Source organism: Salvelinus fontinalis, chromosome 22, assembly GCF_029448725.1.
Source record: "Salvelinus fontinalis isolate EN_2023a chromosome 22, ASM2944872v1, whole genome shotgun sequence".
Lineage (NCBI taxonomy): Eukaryota > Metazoa > Chordata > Actinopteri > Salmoniformes > Salmonidae > Salvelinus > Salvelinus fontinalis.
This window is the reverse complement of record NC_074686.1, coordinates 23865344-23882149: the sequence shown is the minus strand read 5'-3', so window position 1 is coordinate 23882149 and position 16806 is coordinate 23865344. Positions and strand designations below refer to the sequence as shown.

Sequence of the window (16806 nt, the reverse complement as noted above, 5' to 3'; positions counted from 1 at the left end):
GTTACAAATTGCAAGTACATGTATTTTTTCATTGGCTGAATTACCGGTGCCTCGAAAAGCGAGCACCGGATTGGTGGGTTACGCTGTTGGGATTGTCGCCGTGCGGATGGTGGAGCCGGATGGAGGCAGGCGGCGGTGTTTTTATTTCTGAATGAACATTTAGGGTATTAAATTACAGCCGTATTAAAAACAATTTTATTTATACATTATTTCAATTGATTTTGTACTACATGAAATGTTGTGAAACGATTTAACGTTTGGAATTTGTACAGTAATTTATAAATCTAGTCAAGTAGCAAGCAAGCTTTGTTGAGGATTTCAGGCCTAGTTCTAACCACCGCTCGTCGATTTTAACAATAGCCGCGATACACTCCCTCATCCGGAACTATTTTGACAAGACATTTTTCAACTGGTACGAACACAGAAAATATCTCAATGTGGTCCGTTGACTGAAATAATTCCTGAGTTTATGGACTATATTGTATGCAGGACTTTTCAGTATTTTATCTGCTAGTAGTATCACGAAAATTTAGGGAAACAAAAGGAAGATGTCCAACGGCGCAGCAGGAAGCGGGGGTCTGACTTGGGTGGTAAGTTACTATTTTGTTAAATGTTGGATTACTGGACAGACTTACTTTATCGCTCCAGGTAGCGTTCATCATTTTGCCACGATGCACGAGAGAAATTCCAGTTTGTCACGAGCAGGACATTCTAAAATGGCCAGTGATGATGCTAACTAGCCAGCAGCTAATACACCCCTTTAAACTAGCATGCGCCTTTTAAAGACGGGCCATACGTTGGTATATTAATTTAGCTATGATTGCCCGGCACAAATACAGTCACAGATTGGTCCAACAACGTCAGAAGATACATTGTTTTTTGTAAACATGATGATGTCATTAGGCAACATTGCTTTCCTGCAAGGCACGGGTGAATGAGCCACTTGGCCAATGGCAATGCCCCAAAAAGTTCTTTGTTGCAATACACGTCAAGTGTGATTGATAGTCAGTTTGCATATTTTGCATGCACGCCGTTTGAATATAGAATCTTAAATGTGTCTCAAAATACAGTTATTCGTAGGTAGCCTAATCTATATAAAAAAAAACTATGCTTACATATTCCTTAAATGTATTTGCACAACATTTGACCAGCTAGCTATAGCAGCTTCCAGCCCGTAAATGCAGTAACACAATTTGGGACCTGTGCGAAGCTAGTCAAATAAGGATTTAGCGACAATAGTGGAGTTTGCGGTTCGGCTTCAAAATAAGTGATTCAAACGGATACAAATAGTGGAATCATGCCATATTTGGTCTAGAAATTAAACAAAAGATAAAGTTAATTTGACAAATGTTTTTGGTTGACTTTAGAATTGCATTGGGGGCATACCCGCATGCACTGTACAGCCTAACCTATTGATGTTGCACCCATGAAATGGGGAATCAGCCTACTCCGTGATACTCACAGAACACAACTGTCTAGAGATTACACAAATATTAGCATCTTCGCTCTTATGGCAGGACTTTGTGGGAAATCACCTTTCCAGTAAGTCTATTTTGTGTATTACATGCTGACCACACCGCTGGCGTTCCAAAATAAATGTACACATGCATGTTATACAATCATTGCACCCACACTGCTCGCGAGCGTCTGCGTAGCCAGGCGCTATAATACAACTTGTTTCTATTTGTGACGCTTGATGCGCTGCAGGTCCCGCCTCTCCCATCTCCTCATTGGTTTTTAGGAGTATATACCCACGTGGGTGATGAAAGATTAACTGAGGTCCACAATCCAGTCCAGTTGGTAGTGGTAAGGCACCTTAAAGTTGGTTGCCAGCTGGCATATAAAGTCCAAAGAAGAAGAATCCTGACGGAGGAGAGATTACTAGAAACAAACTCAGTTTACCCATATATCTGTGAATTAATTTTCGGAGTAGAGGACCGGGTGCATTTCATGTAAAATGCTAAATTGCCATAAATGTTTAATGCTTTTCGACCTGTCCCCAAATGAATATAGTTGGTTCAGAGTTTGTTTTGATATTTCAACCTGCATGTCCTGATCGCGTCTGGTGTGGGTAGACAAAATCAACATGCGCGTGAGCGGTCTGGTCAGCATGCCAGACATTCATATTGCACTGTACAGCCTAACCTATGGATGTTGCACCCACAAAATGGGTAGTCACTCACAGAACACAACTGTGTAGTTCACACAAATATGAAGCTCTTATTAGAGAACTTTAACTGTGGGAAATCAGCTTACTATACAGCCTATTGTGCATATTGAACCTTCATATTGGACTGTACAACCTAAAATAGAGATTGTGCACCCCTGAAATGCGCTATCAGTCTTCTCTGTGACACCCAAGTATTCAGACTCCTTCACCTTTTCCAAATTTTGTTACGTTACAGCCTTATTCTAAAGTTGATTAAATTAAAATGTTCCTCAATCGACACACAATACCCCATAATGACAAAGTGAAAACAGGTTTTTAGATATTTTTGCAAATGTATTCAAAATAAAAGACAGATACCTTATTTACATAATTATTCAGACCCTTTGCTATGAGATGTGAAATTTAGCTCAGGTGCATCCTGTTTCCATTGATAATCCTTGAGATGTTTCTAGAACTTGATTGGAGTCCACCTGTGGTAAATTCAATCGATTGGACATTATTTGTAAAGACACACACCTGTCTACATAAGGTCTCACAGTTGTCAGAGCAAAAACCAAGCCATGAGGTTGAAGGAATGGTCTGATGAAACCAAGATTGAATTATTTGGCCTGAATCCCAAGCATCACATCTGGAGGAAACCAGGCACTACTCATCACCTGGCCAATACCATCCCTACAGTGAAGCATGGTGGTGGCAGCATCATGCTGTGGGGATGTTTTTAGCGGCAGGGACTGGGAGACTAGTCAGGATCAAGGGAAAGATGAATGGAGCAAAGAACAGAGATCCTTGATGAAAACCTGCTCCAGAGTGCTCAGGACCTCAGACTAGGGCAAAGGTTCACCTTCCAACAGGGCAATGACCCTAAGCACACATCCAAGACAACGTAGGGGTGGCTTCGGGACAAGTCTCTGAATGTCCTTGAGTGGCCTAGCCAGAGCCCGGACTTGAGCCCAATCGTGCATCTAATTGGTGCGTCTTGCTGACAAATTGCTGAAACTGTTGCGGGTAAGACGGGATGGTCAACTGACTAGACTGGGCTACAATGTGTATTACCATGAACTTCACATAGGCCTACCGGTAGTTAGTGGTAAAAGAAATAGGTGGGTAAACTCTGATTCCCGGTCTCGGTGAAAAAAGTAACGCTCCCTATCATTTCAATGCATTTTCTGAAAAAGGTGTGTACAAGGCATTTACCCTCCACTAGGCCTTACACCGCTGCCGGTAGCCTACCCTCTCAGCCAAGGCAATTTTTAACACATGGACACACAGAATAGGTAGCCTACATTCAATCTAATAAATTAGTTGAATCAAAACACGTTTTACACCCTACTTCGTGAGTTAATGCCTGGAGTCTTCACATCCTCTGTGAGATGCAGGCAGGGATGCCATCTCGAGGTCATGCAGGATTCTTTCAGATCGTTTAAGCAACCAAGATTAGGTTCTTAGCAGACCTAGTATTTCATTCTCTCAATATTGCTTTTTTGTCGTTATCTTATCAAAGCAACTATCCCTGAGTGGTGGACTATCATGTGAGTTAAATGGATGCTTTGGCTTGATAAGATGATTATGACTTACTGGGAGAGTTGGGGTGAGCCATGGACTATATTGGGTTAACTTTCTTTGGTTCACTGTTTGTTACTAAAAGGTTGATGAGCATTGTGAGGGTCTGTTGCTCAGATACCTCCCCATAGAGAAATGTAAACTGGTCTCAGGGGCCACAGGTGACAGGGACTGCATTATTCTCAACCACTGTGTTTGTTATTGCACAGTTTATATATGCCTATTGCATGCTCAAGGGCTCTGGATCAATTGTATACCTTACCACACAAATACACTTTAGATCAGGGATCATCAACTAGATTCAGCCGCGGGACGTTTTCTTTCTTCTTGAGCGGATGGTCAGGGGGCCGGAACATAATTACAAATCATTTGTATACAAAACAATTGACCGCAATAAGCCCAAACAGATATATTTGACTAAAACATAATCATTTCAAACCTTACTAACATGTGTATACGATCACATATACAGTATCTCTATTATGCGTGGGAATACTTGGAGCTGGTGTTTTTAGTCTTTTATGACCAACAATTTACAAAAATATATATTTTCTTTAAGCCGTTTTTTTGCTCAGAACTTGGGTCCGGGATATAAAATCCCCTGCAGCCCAAATTGTTCCCGCATGCTGCCAGTTGGGGAACCCTGATTTCTATTTTCCCATGCTTGCAATATTTAAATTTTTATTTGATAAAGTTTACTCCTCAGGTACTGTCACTTTTATGGCCTCTCCTTAGATGCATTCCTAAGTATTTAACAATGAGATCCACTGCCTTAAACAATGGTGTCTTGTGTGTGCTGGGCAACTAGCCTTCCCAAGTAAACCTTCCAAGTTGCAACCAACCCACTAATCGAGCAACCAACCAAATCGTAAAGGAGCATTGAAGGAAAAATTTGAGGCTACACTGGACTAGTCGGACTATCCAAACAGTAGAAGTGGGGGGGAAACGGCTACTGCTGTGCCTTTTCTAATGGGCAGCTCTGATAATCAGCTGCTAGTGCCTGCAGACACAGAGTTCAATTATTTATCTTTAGTGTAATTTTTAACAAAGTTGTGCACATGTGTCTAATACCAGACCCTCTTTGATAAGAAGAATGCTGCCAAAAAGAGGGAGGAGGAGGCAGCGGCAGCCGCGGCAGCGGCGGCTGCGAACGGCAGGGGTGATGGGGGCAAGGCGGAGGGAGGAGGTGGAGGAGCCAAGAAGAAGGGAGGAGATAAGATGTCAGTGGAGAGGGTGTACCAGAAGAAGACCCAGCTGGAGCACATCCTACTGAGGCCAGACACCTACATCGGCTCTGTGGAACCTGTCACCCAGGTGGGTTAGGTTCATCATGTCTGTAGACGTCTAGCTTGTGTTCAGGAGGGTGCAACAGAAAACAAAATTGTGCAAAAAAAAATTGGGGGGCGCGTAACGTCTTCCTGTTTCACTCCTGTTTTGTGCTTACAGAAGACTCATTTTCTAAACAACATTAGTCACAACAACATCCAGTTCTGTACCTAGATCTAACAGAGAAATCTGGTGTTGCTCTTTGTTGTTGATGTGTAGTGAGGTATTATGAATGGTTAATCAATAAAGATATTTATTTCTCCCCTTTCAGCAAATGTGGGTTTTCGATGAAGACCTTGGGATGAATCTACGAGAAATCACTTATGTCCCTGGATTATACAAAATCTTTGATGAAATTCTTGGTAAGTCTATCAGGATCTTTTAAAACAGAACATACACAGGTGACAAAGTGGTCATTATGAACTAGCTAAAGCCCTCAGTTCATTTTTATTAAGCTATATGTTATTACTGTGATGGCCTCTGATGGGCCTTCCCTCAAGGTAGAATAACGGTGAACCAAAAAGCAGCTGGATTGATTCCCCGAGCCGACTATGTGAAAAATCTGTCTGTGCCCTTGAGCAAGGCACTTAACCGTAATTGCTCCTTTAAGTCGCTATGATTAAGAGCATCTGCTAATTGACTAAAATGTTTTTGGTTGAGTTAGATTTTATTTTAGGTGTACTTTGCTATGTCAGTCGACCAATTTTATATATATATAAACACACACACACACACACACACACACACACACACACACACACACACACACACACACACACACACACACACACACACACACACACACACACACACACACAGTCCAAAGTTAGGACACACCTACTTATTCAAGGGTTTTTCTTTATTTTTGCTATTTTCTACACTGTACAATAATAGTGAAGACATTGAAACTATGATATAACACATATGGAATGTAGTAACCAAAAAAGAAGTGTTAAACAAATCAAAATATTTTTTAGATTCTTTAAAGTAACCACCCTTTACCTTGATGACAGCTTTGCACACTCTTGGCACTCTCTCAACCAGCTTCACCTGGAATGCTTTTCCAACAGTCTTGGAGTCCCCACATATGCTGAGCACTTGTTGGTTGCTTTTCCTTCACTCTGCGGTCCAACTTGTCCCGAACCATCTCAATTGGGTTGAGGTCGGGTGATTGTGGTTGTCAGGTGCAGCACTCCATCACTCTCCTTCTTGGTCAAATAGCCAATACACAACTTGGAGGTGTGTTTTGGTTCATTGTCCTGTTGAAAAACAAATGATAGTCCCAAGTGAAAATCAAATTGTATTGGTCACATACACATGGTTAGCAGATGTTAATGCGAGTGTAGCGAAATGCTTATGCTTCTAGTTCCGACAGTGCAGCAATATTTAACAATTCCCCAACAACTACCTAATACACACAAATCTAAGTAAAGGAATTGAATAAGAATATATACATATAAATATATGGATGAGCAATGACAGAGCGGCATAGGCAAGATGCTATAGATGGTATAAAATACAGTATATACATAGATGTGTGATGCACGAAATGTAAACATTATTAAAGTGACTATTGATCCATTTATTTAGGTGGCCAATGATTTCAAGTCTGTATATAGGCAGCAGCCTCTCTGTGTTAGTGATGGCTGTCTTAACAGTCTGATGGCCTTAAGATTGAAGCTGTTTTTCAGTCTTTCCACCGGTCTAATGTCCATTGCTCGTGTTTCTTGGCCCAAGCAAGTCTCTTCTTCTTGCCTCCTGAGTGGTGCAGTGGTCTAAGGCACTGCGCCACTAGAGATTCTGGGTTCGAGTCCAGGCTCTGTTGCAGCTGGCCGCGACCGGGAGACCCATGGGGCGGCGCACAAATGGCCCAGCATCGTCCGTGTTAGGGGAGGGTTTGGCCAGCAGGGATGTTCTTGTATCTTCATATTGGTGTCATTTAGTAGTGGTTTCTTTGTAGCAATTCGACCATGAAGGCCTGATTCACGCAGTCTTCTCTGAACAGTTGATGTTGAGATGTGTCTGTTACTTGAACTCTGAAGCATTTATTTGGGCTGCAATTTCTGAGGCTGGTAACTCTAATGAACTCATCCTCTGCAACAGAGGTAGTTCTGGGTATTCCATTCCTGTGGCGGTCCTCATGAGAGCCAGTTTCATCATAGCACTTGATGGTTTTTGCGAGTGCACTTGAAAAAACTTTAAAAGTTGTTGAAATGTTCTGGATTGACTGACCTTCATGTATTAAAGTAAAGATGGACTGTCGTTTCTCTTTGCTTATTTGAGCTGTTCTTGACACAATATGGACTTGGTCTTTTACCAAATAGGGCTATCTTCTGTATACTACCCATACTTTTTCGCAACACAACTGTTTGGCCCAAACGCATTAGGAAGGAAAGAAATTTGACAAATTCACTTTTAAGAAGGCACCCATTTGAATTTAAATGCATTCCAGGTGACTAACTTATGAAGCTGTTTGAGAGAATGCCAAGAGTGTGCAAAGCTGTCATCAAGGCAAAGGGTGGCTACTTTGAAGAATCTCAAATATAAAATATATTTTGATTTGTTGGACACTTTTCTTGGTTACTACATGATTCCATATGTGCTATTTCATAGTTTTGATGTCTTGACTATTATTCTACAATGTAGTGAGTAGGAGTGTCCAAACTTTTGACTGGTACTGTGTGTGTAATAATACAATACCATTTCTAAGTTTGGGGTCACTTAGAAATGTCCTTGTTTTTGAAAGAAAAGCACATTTTTTGTCCATTAAAATTACATCAAATTGATCAGAATGTCTACAGTGTAGTCATTGTTAATGTTGTAAATGACTATTGTAGCTGGATGGAATTTTAATGGAATATCTCAATTTTTCAGCAACCATCACTCCTTCGTTCCAATGGCACGTTGTTAGCTAATCCAAGTTTATCATTTTAAAAGGCTAATTGATCATTAGAAAACCCTTTTGCAATTATGTTAGCACAGGTGAAAACTGTTGTCCTGACTATAGAAGCAATAAACTATTGCTTCTATAGTGCTACTATTTAATGAAGCTGCCAGTTGAGACCTTGTGAGGCGTCTGTTTCTCAAACTAGACACTAATGTGCTTGTCCTCTTGCTCAGTTGTGCACCGGGGCCTCCCACTCCTATTTCTATTCTGATTCGAGCCAGTTTGCGCTGTTCTGTGAAGGGAATAGTACACAGCGTTGTACGACATATTCAGTTTCTTGGCAAATTCTCGCATGGACTAGCCTTCATTTCTCAGAACAAGAATAGACTGACGAGTTTTAGAAGAAAGTCCTTTGTTTCTGCCCATTTTGAGCCTGTAATCAAACCCACAAATGCTGTTGCTCCAGATACAACTAGTCTAAAGAAGGCCAGTTTTATTGCTTCTTTAATCAGGACAACAGTTTTCAGCTATTTGCAAAAGGGTTTTCTAATGATTAATTAGCCTTTTAAAAGGATAAACTTGGATTAGCTAACACAACGTGCCATTGTAACACAGGAGTGGTGGTTGCTGATAATGGGCCTCTGTACGCCTATGTAGATATTCCATAAAAAATCTGCCGTTTCCAGCTACAATAGTAATTTCCAACATTAACAATGTCTGCACTGTATTTCTGATCAATTTGATGTTATTTTAATGGAAAACAAAAAAATCTTTCAAAAACAAGAGTTTCTAAGTGACCCCAAACTTTTGAACGGTCGTGTATATTGTTAGGGTATATAATTTTTTAAAGGAACTCCGTCCTGCTTTAAACTTACTCTCTTTGAAATTGTAATAGTACAATGCACAAGGTGCAATTTTGAAATTGGGTAGTGCTTCATCAGTTCCTCTTGTCATGTTAGTCATTGCATACCTTCGAGAGCTATTTATAACTTGTCAGAAATGTCCAGATCAACTAGTCCATGTCAGCTAACGTTTTTTTATTTAGGTTTTTAGCCCATAGATATTTTTGTATTTTTTTGACACTCAAATCACACACATACACATTAGACATGGCAAAATGTATAGAATTGCAAGAAATAAGCTTTAAACCTACAAAATTCTCCCCACCGCCAAGAGGGGTGTGAACAGTTTGTGTCATGAACAGTGGAACCCCTGATTTAGCAGACAGACTTACAGTACATTCAGTAAATCTATTGTTGTAGGTAGGATGATATCATTTTTGTACTCCTGCCCAGTGACTGGAGATGAAAACGAGCCTTTTATCTTGTCCGACAATATATCTGAAACATCTATTACATTTAACCTGTTGTGTAGAGGAGCTTGCTTGTTCCTGTGTGTTCTGTGGACAGCCTGTCCCCCCCTCCTTGCTCTTACTCATGTAGCCATTTGTCTGGAATGAAGAGCCGTCTGATGAAATCTTTTATTGGTTGTCAGTTACACACTGATTAAGACAAGCGGCAGCAGCATCTGGTCTATGTTATGTGTTTGGCTGACTGGCACATTCAATATGGGGTACAACCAATTATTGTATTGCAAAATGTCAGGCTTCTGCATTGATGAATACCCTGTCCTGAAATAGTATGTTTATACCAGGCACTACCTTGAGTGATCAAGCAACTGGAAATCCAGTCATATGCAATGGAAGAAGACATGAGATTAGAGTTTTTTGCTCCGCACAGTGTTAATTTAGCTGTTTTATAGTGGTGATAAGGTAATGACAGCAGTCTGTCCTCGCTGCTCAAATGTTCACTAGTTCCTACCACGTCTATATAATTACTGACTAGACATAACTCACACAGGATCAGTCCACACATAATGTCACCTTACAACCCAAGCAAAAGCTTGAAATGAAACAGGCCAACCAAACCGTATAACCGACAGGAGAATTGACTGAGTCAATTTGACTTTTCAATATGTTTCCAGTATGAGAGACTTGAAAGGATGTGGTTTTGGATTTTATAGGCCAGGCAACATTTAGGCTATTGATTCTCAAGTGTGTCTAAAGCTCTTGATGAAAATGTGAGTATCTTCTCGATAGTCTATCGACACAATTGAATCCCTGCAGTCTACTTCTCATTTGAACATGTTTTTCTCTACTCCACAGTCAACGCGGCCGACAACAAACAACGGGATAAGAGCATGTCAACCATAAAGATCTCCATTGATCCGTAAGTACACATGCACAGTCAGCAGTTGTCGATCATTAGTCAAGTCCAGTTTGAGCCCAAAACCCCTACTGTGCACGCTGCAGAGGTAGGCACAGTAGCTTCCCTCTGTTGCAGTTAGTTGTCGTCTATCCGTCATTATCATAAGTTCTGTTTAACAGTCCTGTTCTATGACGGCAAAGCCGTATGCTCCCCTGGAGTTCATGCGTAGCAGTGTTGGAAAAGTCATTTGAGCATAGCAGCACCGCCCCCCTAAAAATTGTGCAGTGCATGCTGTCTAGGTAGGTGCAGCGGCTTCTCTTCATTGGAAAACAATGGCTCCCCCAGCCAAATACCATTTTTTGCTGTTAGAATGTAGGTCTCTCTAGACTGGCTTTTAGACTGGCTTTTCAGTGATTGATAAAATAAAATTGCGGAGTTAGTTAGTATGGAAATGGTTCTGGTTGACCAATAAAATAAGCCTGCAGCCCAGTAGTTCAGCTCACTAAGTAGCCTTCTAAATATACAGTGCCTTCAGAATGCATTCATACCCTTTAACTTAACTTATTCCACATTTTGTTATAGCCTGAATTGAAAAACAATGTAATCCATCTACGCACAATACCCCCAAAATGACAAAGTGAAAACATGCTTAATTTTTTTTTGCACATTTATAGAAAATGGAATACAGAAATATCTCATTTACATAGGTATTCACATCACACCCCTGAGTCAATACATGTTAGAATCACCTTTTGGTAGCGATTACAGCAGTGAGTCTTTCTAGGTAAGTCTCTAAGAGCTTTGCACACCTGGATTGTACATTATTCTTTTTAAAATTCTTCAAGCTCTGTCAAATTAGAAGTCTTGCCATAGATTTTCAAGCATACTTAAGTCAAAACTGTAACTCTGCCACTCAGGAACATTCGCTGTCTTCTTGGTAAGCAACTCAACTGTTTTAGGTTATTGTCCTGCTGAAAGGTGAATTCATCTCCCAGTGTCTGGTGGAAAGCCACCACTATGCTTGTGTTGTATTGAATTTGCCCCAAACATAACTCTTTGTATTCAGGACAATTGCTTTGCCACATTTTTTGCAGTATTACTTTAGTGCCTTGTCGCAAACAGGATGCATGTTTTGGAATATTTTTTATTCTGTACACTTGTCAGTTAGGAGGCTAGTATTGTGAAGCAAATACAATGTGATTGATCCATCCTCAGTTTTTTTCCTATCACAGCCATTAAACTTTAACTGTTTTAAAGTCACCATTGGCATCATGGTGAAATCCCTTAAGAGTTTCCTTCCTTTCCGGCAACTTAGTTAGGAAGGACACCTGGAGCTTTGTTGTGACTGGGTGTATTGATACACCATCCAAAGTGTAATTAATAACTTCACCATGCTCACAGGGATATTCAATGTCTGCTTTTTGTTCTACCAATAGGTGCCTTTCTTTGCGAGGCATTGGAAAACCACCCTGGTCTTTGTGGTTGAATCTGTGTTTGAAATTCATTGCTCGTCTGAGGGACCTAACAGATAATTGTATGTGTGGGGTACAGAGATGAGGTAGTCATTCAAAAATCATGTTGAACACTATTATTACACACATAGTCCTTGTAACTTATTATGTGACTTGTTATCCACATTTTTACTCCTGAACTTATTTAGGTTTGCCATAACAAAGGGGTTGAATACTTATTGGCTCAAGACATTTCAGCAATTCATTTTTTATTGATTTGTACAATTTTCAAAAAAACACATCACTTTGACGTTATGGGATATTGTTTGTAGGCCAGTGACTAAAATCTCAATTTAATACATTTTAAATTCAGGCTGTAACACAACCAAATGTGGAAAAAGTCAAGGGGTGTGCATACTTTCTGAAAGCACTCTCAAGGCATGCAGATTTTTCTGTGGGAGAATGTATTTGAAGAATGCGGAGCATCCATTTTGTTTAAGTGATATGCCCACTGTGATGTGTGTGTGTTTTAAAGCCAGCGTTGTGCATGCTTCTGCGGGGTATTTAGCCGTACGTTGATCTTAGGCACAGTGTTAGCTAGCAGCAGGGAGTTGTGGTGGAGGCTGATAGATTTCTGGGGAGGGAGAGGGAGAGAGGTCTTAATGAACAGTCGGCTCTGCAATTCAGGGAGCTCATTTAACATGCTGTTCACCTACGGCACGACATCCACAGCAATCTGCACACACAGCAGACTGCTGAACGTCAGAGTGTCCTTCAGAGAGCTTCCCTGTCTCCTCCCTGTGAGGCCAGGCCTGTCTGCATGTACCCTGCCCTTTCATATCTCTCTGTGCTTTTTCCTTTCCTCTCCTCTGTTGCTCTCAAGGGCTGAAATTTCTAATGGTTTTATATGAATGTTGGAGCCCCGTTCCAGAGCTTAAATCATCACACGTTGGGCTTATTTAGTTTTGCTGTGTTGCTCTACAGTGTGTTTAAAATCACAACCCTAAATCCACTGGTTTGGCAAATGGGGATTGGTTGCAGTATTGTAAAATGTTGATGTTTATATGTCAGAAAGGTCTGGCTAAATTTATATTTATTGAACTAAATATAATTTTACATCTTAATCTTATTATTATTTATTTTTAATTTACAAATATTTTATTTATGATCTTAATGTAAAGATTAGTACAGCTTATTCTGGCTGTCCTGTGAAGTTCTTCCACCTCCTTGTTTATTCCTACGTTCCTCCTCCTCTCTTCCTTCAGTGAGTCCAACACCGTCACCATCTGGAACAATGGTAAAGGCATCCCCGTGGTGGAACACAAAGATGAGAAGATGTACGTTCCCGCTCTCATCTTCGGACACCTCCTCACCTCCAGTAACTACGACGACGAGCAGAAGAAAGTCACAGGTGGAAAAAATCACTCTGAAAACGAGAATCTAATTCATTTATTCATTATTCTTTGTCCCTTTATGTAATAACATTTCATATGGTTTCAATAAAGCTTTAGACAGAACGTCTAACCTGAAATGTTTAGCTACTGAATAGGTGAATAGTTTTGTAGTTCCCCTTGCAGTGCTTAGTAACACTACACTGGAATTAGTGAATGACTATAGGTCAATCTCTCCACGGATGAAAGCACGTCTCCCTTCTGTTTTCCTTATAGGTGGAAGGAACGGGTACGGCGCTAAACTCTGTAACATCTTCAGCACAAAGTTCACAGTGGAAACCGCATGCAAGGAGTACAAACACAGCTTCAAACAGGTACAGACGACCAGAAAGCACAGCGTGATTGACATCTGTTGTTTAGTCAACCTTGAAAAGAGTGTTCTTCAAACAGCTAAGTACCAGTTGATGTTTTGTAGGAGTACAGTATGTGACTTGTAAACATGTGAGGGGGTGAGTATGAGTTGATTCTCACTGTCAGGTGTGGTCTCTCAGGATTCTACGTTGATATTGTAGGATTCTACATAGTTTTGTGGGATTTCTGTAATTTCTTATAAACCAGATGGTTTTTGTGAATTGTCCTATAATTGTCACTTTCAGTGAAATTACTAATCAAAATAGTGATAGTTTGTTTAATCAGTTGCACATGGCTTTTTATTAACTCTTCTCTCTTTGATGGAATTTCACAATACAAACTCATGATTCATTCTAATTTCCTTAACATGTGAAGAATGTAGTACATTTCATGACAATCTCTCTCCCCCTTTTTCTCCCTCTCCCTAGACTTGGCAGAACAACATGGGGAAAACGAGCGACCCCAAGATCAAGTTCTTTGACGGGGACGACTTCACGTGCGTGACCTTCCAGCCGGACCTGTCCAAGTTCAAGATGGAGAAGCTGGACAAGGACATTGTGGCTCTGCTCACCAAGAGGGCCTATGACATCGCTGGGTCCTGCAAGGGCATCAAAGTCATGCTCAACGGGAAGAAACTCCCTGTAAGTCCGACCCATTTAACCACACATAGTAAGATGGGCTGTCCCATATACACAGAATACATGCTGTACGTAAGGTGCCAAGTCTTGGAAGACCCTGGGCAAAACATTTTGAAAGGAAATAAAACGGCTCATTTCACTACACCTGTTTCAATACAGTGTCATTTGCTAATAACTTTTCCAGAACCTTAGCCACAATCCAAACCCAGTGTAGGCTCTTCTCACCTGTCCTTTCCCTCTCCTCCCAGGTGACAGGGTTCCGCAGCTATGTGGACCTGTATGTGAAGGACAAGCTGGACGAGGTGGGCGTGGCCCTGAAGGTGGTCAACGAGTCGGTCAACGAGCGCTGGGAGGTCTGTCTCACTATGAGTGAGAAGGGATTCCAACAGATCAGCTTCGTCAACAGTATCGCCACCACCAAGGTAACATCCCCTCAGGGAATTATGTTGTTAAAATAGTCTGTTATATTACCAGAACTACACCCTTTGATTTGGAAAACTACGACTTGACCAATCTAGGAATAATGGACAAATTAAGTGTGTTTTTTCATGTGTAAATATACTGGGATGCATGTTCATTTTGATGCTATTCACATGTTGTAGTATGACTTGAATCAATTAACGACACAAGAGATGTTTTATGTACTATACTGCTTGTTTTGTGTCATTCAGGGTGGCAGACACATTGATTACGTGGTGGACCAGATCGTAGCCAAGCTGATAGAAGTGGTGAAGAAGAAGAACAAAGCTGGTGTCTCAGTCAAACCCTTCCAGGTTAGTTATTACCATCTTATTAATGTGTTATTACTATCGTGTTACTACAATAGTGTTACTAGTAATTCCATTGTTAGTGAACTGGGATAAGAGCAACTTAATGTAACGTTCAGCTACAATCTTAGTGCTTTACTTTTGTCTGACTCAGGTGAAGAACCACATCTGGGTGTTTGTGAATGCGTTGATCGAGAACCCGACCTTTGACTCCCAGACCAAGGAGAACATGACCCTCCAGACCAAGAGCTTTGGTTCTAAGTGTCCTCTGTCTGAGAAGTTCATCAGAGCAGTAAGGAGATGCTTCTTCATAAATGTCTGTTCTTTACCACAATGAAATATCACTACCTCGTGTGATGTTGGGCCTTCACTCTTCACATACACTGTTTCCTCACAGAGAAAGTCAAGTTATTTACATTGAGTTGATATCATATGATCTGTAAAATCAGTTCCAGGTTCTTGTGTTCTCGGTTCACCTGGAATATTAAACAATGATATATCATATTCAATTCTTTATTTTGTCTGCAGGCGACCAACTGTGGCATTGTGGAGAGTATCCTGAACTGGGTGAAGTTCAAGGCCCAGACACAACTCAACAAGAAGTGTTCTTCAGTGAAGTACAGCAAGATTAAAGGCATCCCCAAGCTTGACGACGCCAACGATGCCGGTAAGACAACCACAACTACACTGCTCTCTGTGCATAAGCCCTACGATGTTGCTAATCTACTTATCCACCAAGAGGGCCTCTTTTGACAATATTTATATTGAAACTAGTTGAAGACTTTAAATTAGGATGGGGGAACAGAGCTAGGTTGTTGGGCCCATCCCTTTTTTATAAAAAATGAGGGGAAACACTAAATTGTTTAAACACACACTGAGCTGCGCGTCTTACCCCCGTCTTCACCCCCAGGTGGTAAACACTCGTCAGAATGCACTCTGATCCTGACTGAGGGAGACTCGGCCAAGTCCCTGGCCGTCTCCGGCCTTGGTGTCATTGGGCGAGATCGCTATGGTGTCTTCCCACTAAGAGGAAAGATCCTGAATGTACGAGAGGCTACACACAAACAGGTTAGTGTCAGGTTAGTGTCTAACGAGTGGTCAGATTGGGCTGGGATTGTGTATGAGTGATTACAATCGACATGATTAATGTCTCGAGCGTACACCAAAATGATAAATCTTGTAGACAAATAAATACTCAAGGGATTTACGTAGATCGTTTGCCAAAAGTGGCGCAAGGACCTTTCCGATCAACATAATTGTTTTATTAAGATCAGCTGAAGCCAAACTCTTTTGGGTTGAGTCCACCAGAGCCAAGGTGGCCCATCCTGCCTTAGTCAGGTAGGGGAAACACTGACACAGCCATGTTTCTCTTTCCCACCAGATCATGGAGAACGCAGAGATCAACAACATCATCAAGATCGTGGGTCTGCAGTACAAGAAGAGCTACGAAGACCCAGAGTCTCTGAGATCCCTACGCTACGGCAAGATCATGATCATGACCGATCAGGTTCTAACACTTAATCAATCCCACCAACGCCCGACATCTACAATTGACCCATGTCTTGCAATTATCATCATAATCAATAATTGTAATAACTATGAGCGTAAAGCATCTTTCATACATTATCCATGCTCTTAAGGTTCATCTGAAATGGCGTGCTATTCCCTATATAGTATGGTGTAGTGCTCCAAAAGTAGTGCACTACATATGGAGTAGGGTATCATTTTGGATGTACCCTTGGGTCATAACAATCCATCCTAATAGAATGTTTCTTTGTGTTGATGATCTGCTGACAGGATCAGGATGGCTCCCATATCAAGGGTTTGCTCATCAATTTCTTCCATCACAACTGGCCGTCCCTGCTCAAACACACCTTTCTGGAGGAGTTCATCACGCCTATCGTCAAAGTAAGACTCATACATTGGTACAGCTGGTCCCAATTTTTCCCCCTACCACTTCCCCTTGGCCCAAACTCTTCACTGTTTGCAAATATACAC

At 41.1% G+C, this 16806-nt stretch overlaps 1 protein-coding gene across 6 annotated transcripts in view; it reads left to right on the top strand.

The window, feature by feature from the left end:
• The first annotated feature begins 71 nt into the window (after positions 1–71).
• Positions 72–16806, top strand: part of LOC129820061 (DNA topoisomerase 2-beta-like) — a 31450-nt gene continuing 14715 nt past the window's right edge. For 4 of the 6 annotated variants that reach the window (XM_055876891.1, XM_055876890.1, XM_055876887.1 and 1 more), the window contains exons 1-14: positions 72–590; positions 4805–5044; positions 5328–5418; positions 10108–10171; positions 12867–13012; positions 13269–13366; positions 13832–14044; positions 14290–14463; positions 14713–14814; positions 14963–15100; positions 15337–15475; positions 15719–15876; positions 16190–16315; positions 16606–16716. In XM_055876891.1, the coding sequence (XP_055732866.1) occupies positions 549–590; positions 4805–5044; positions 5328–5418; positions 10108–10171; positions 12867–13012; positions 13269–13366; positions 13832–14044; positions 14290–14463; positions 14713–14814; positions 14963–15100; positions 15337–15475; positions 15719–15876; positions 16190–16315; positions 16606–16716 (1842 nt within the window). In that variant the 5' untranslated portion in view covers positions 72–548. The remainder of the gene's footprint in view (positions 591–4804; positions 5045–5327; positions 5419–10107; positions 10172–12866; positions 13013–13268; positions 13367–13831; positions 14045–14289; positions 14464–14712; positions 14815–14962; positions 15101–15336; positions 15476–15718; positions 15877–16189; positions 16316–16605; positions 16717–16806) is intronic. The other 2 variants (XM_055876889.1, XM_055876888.1) reach the window with 2 other exon arrangements.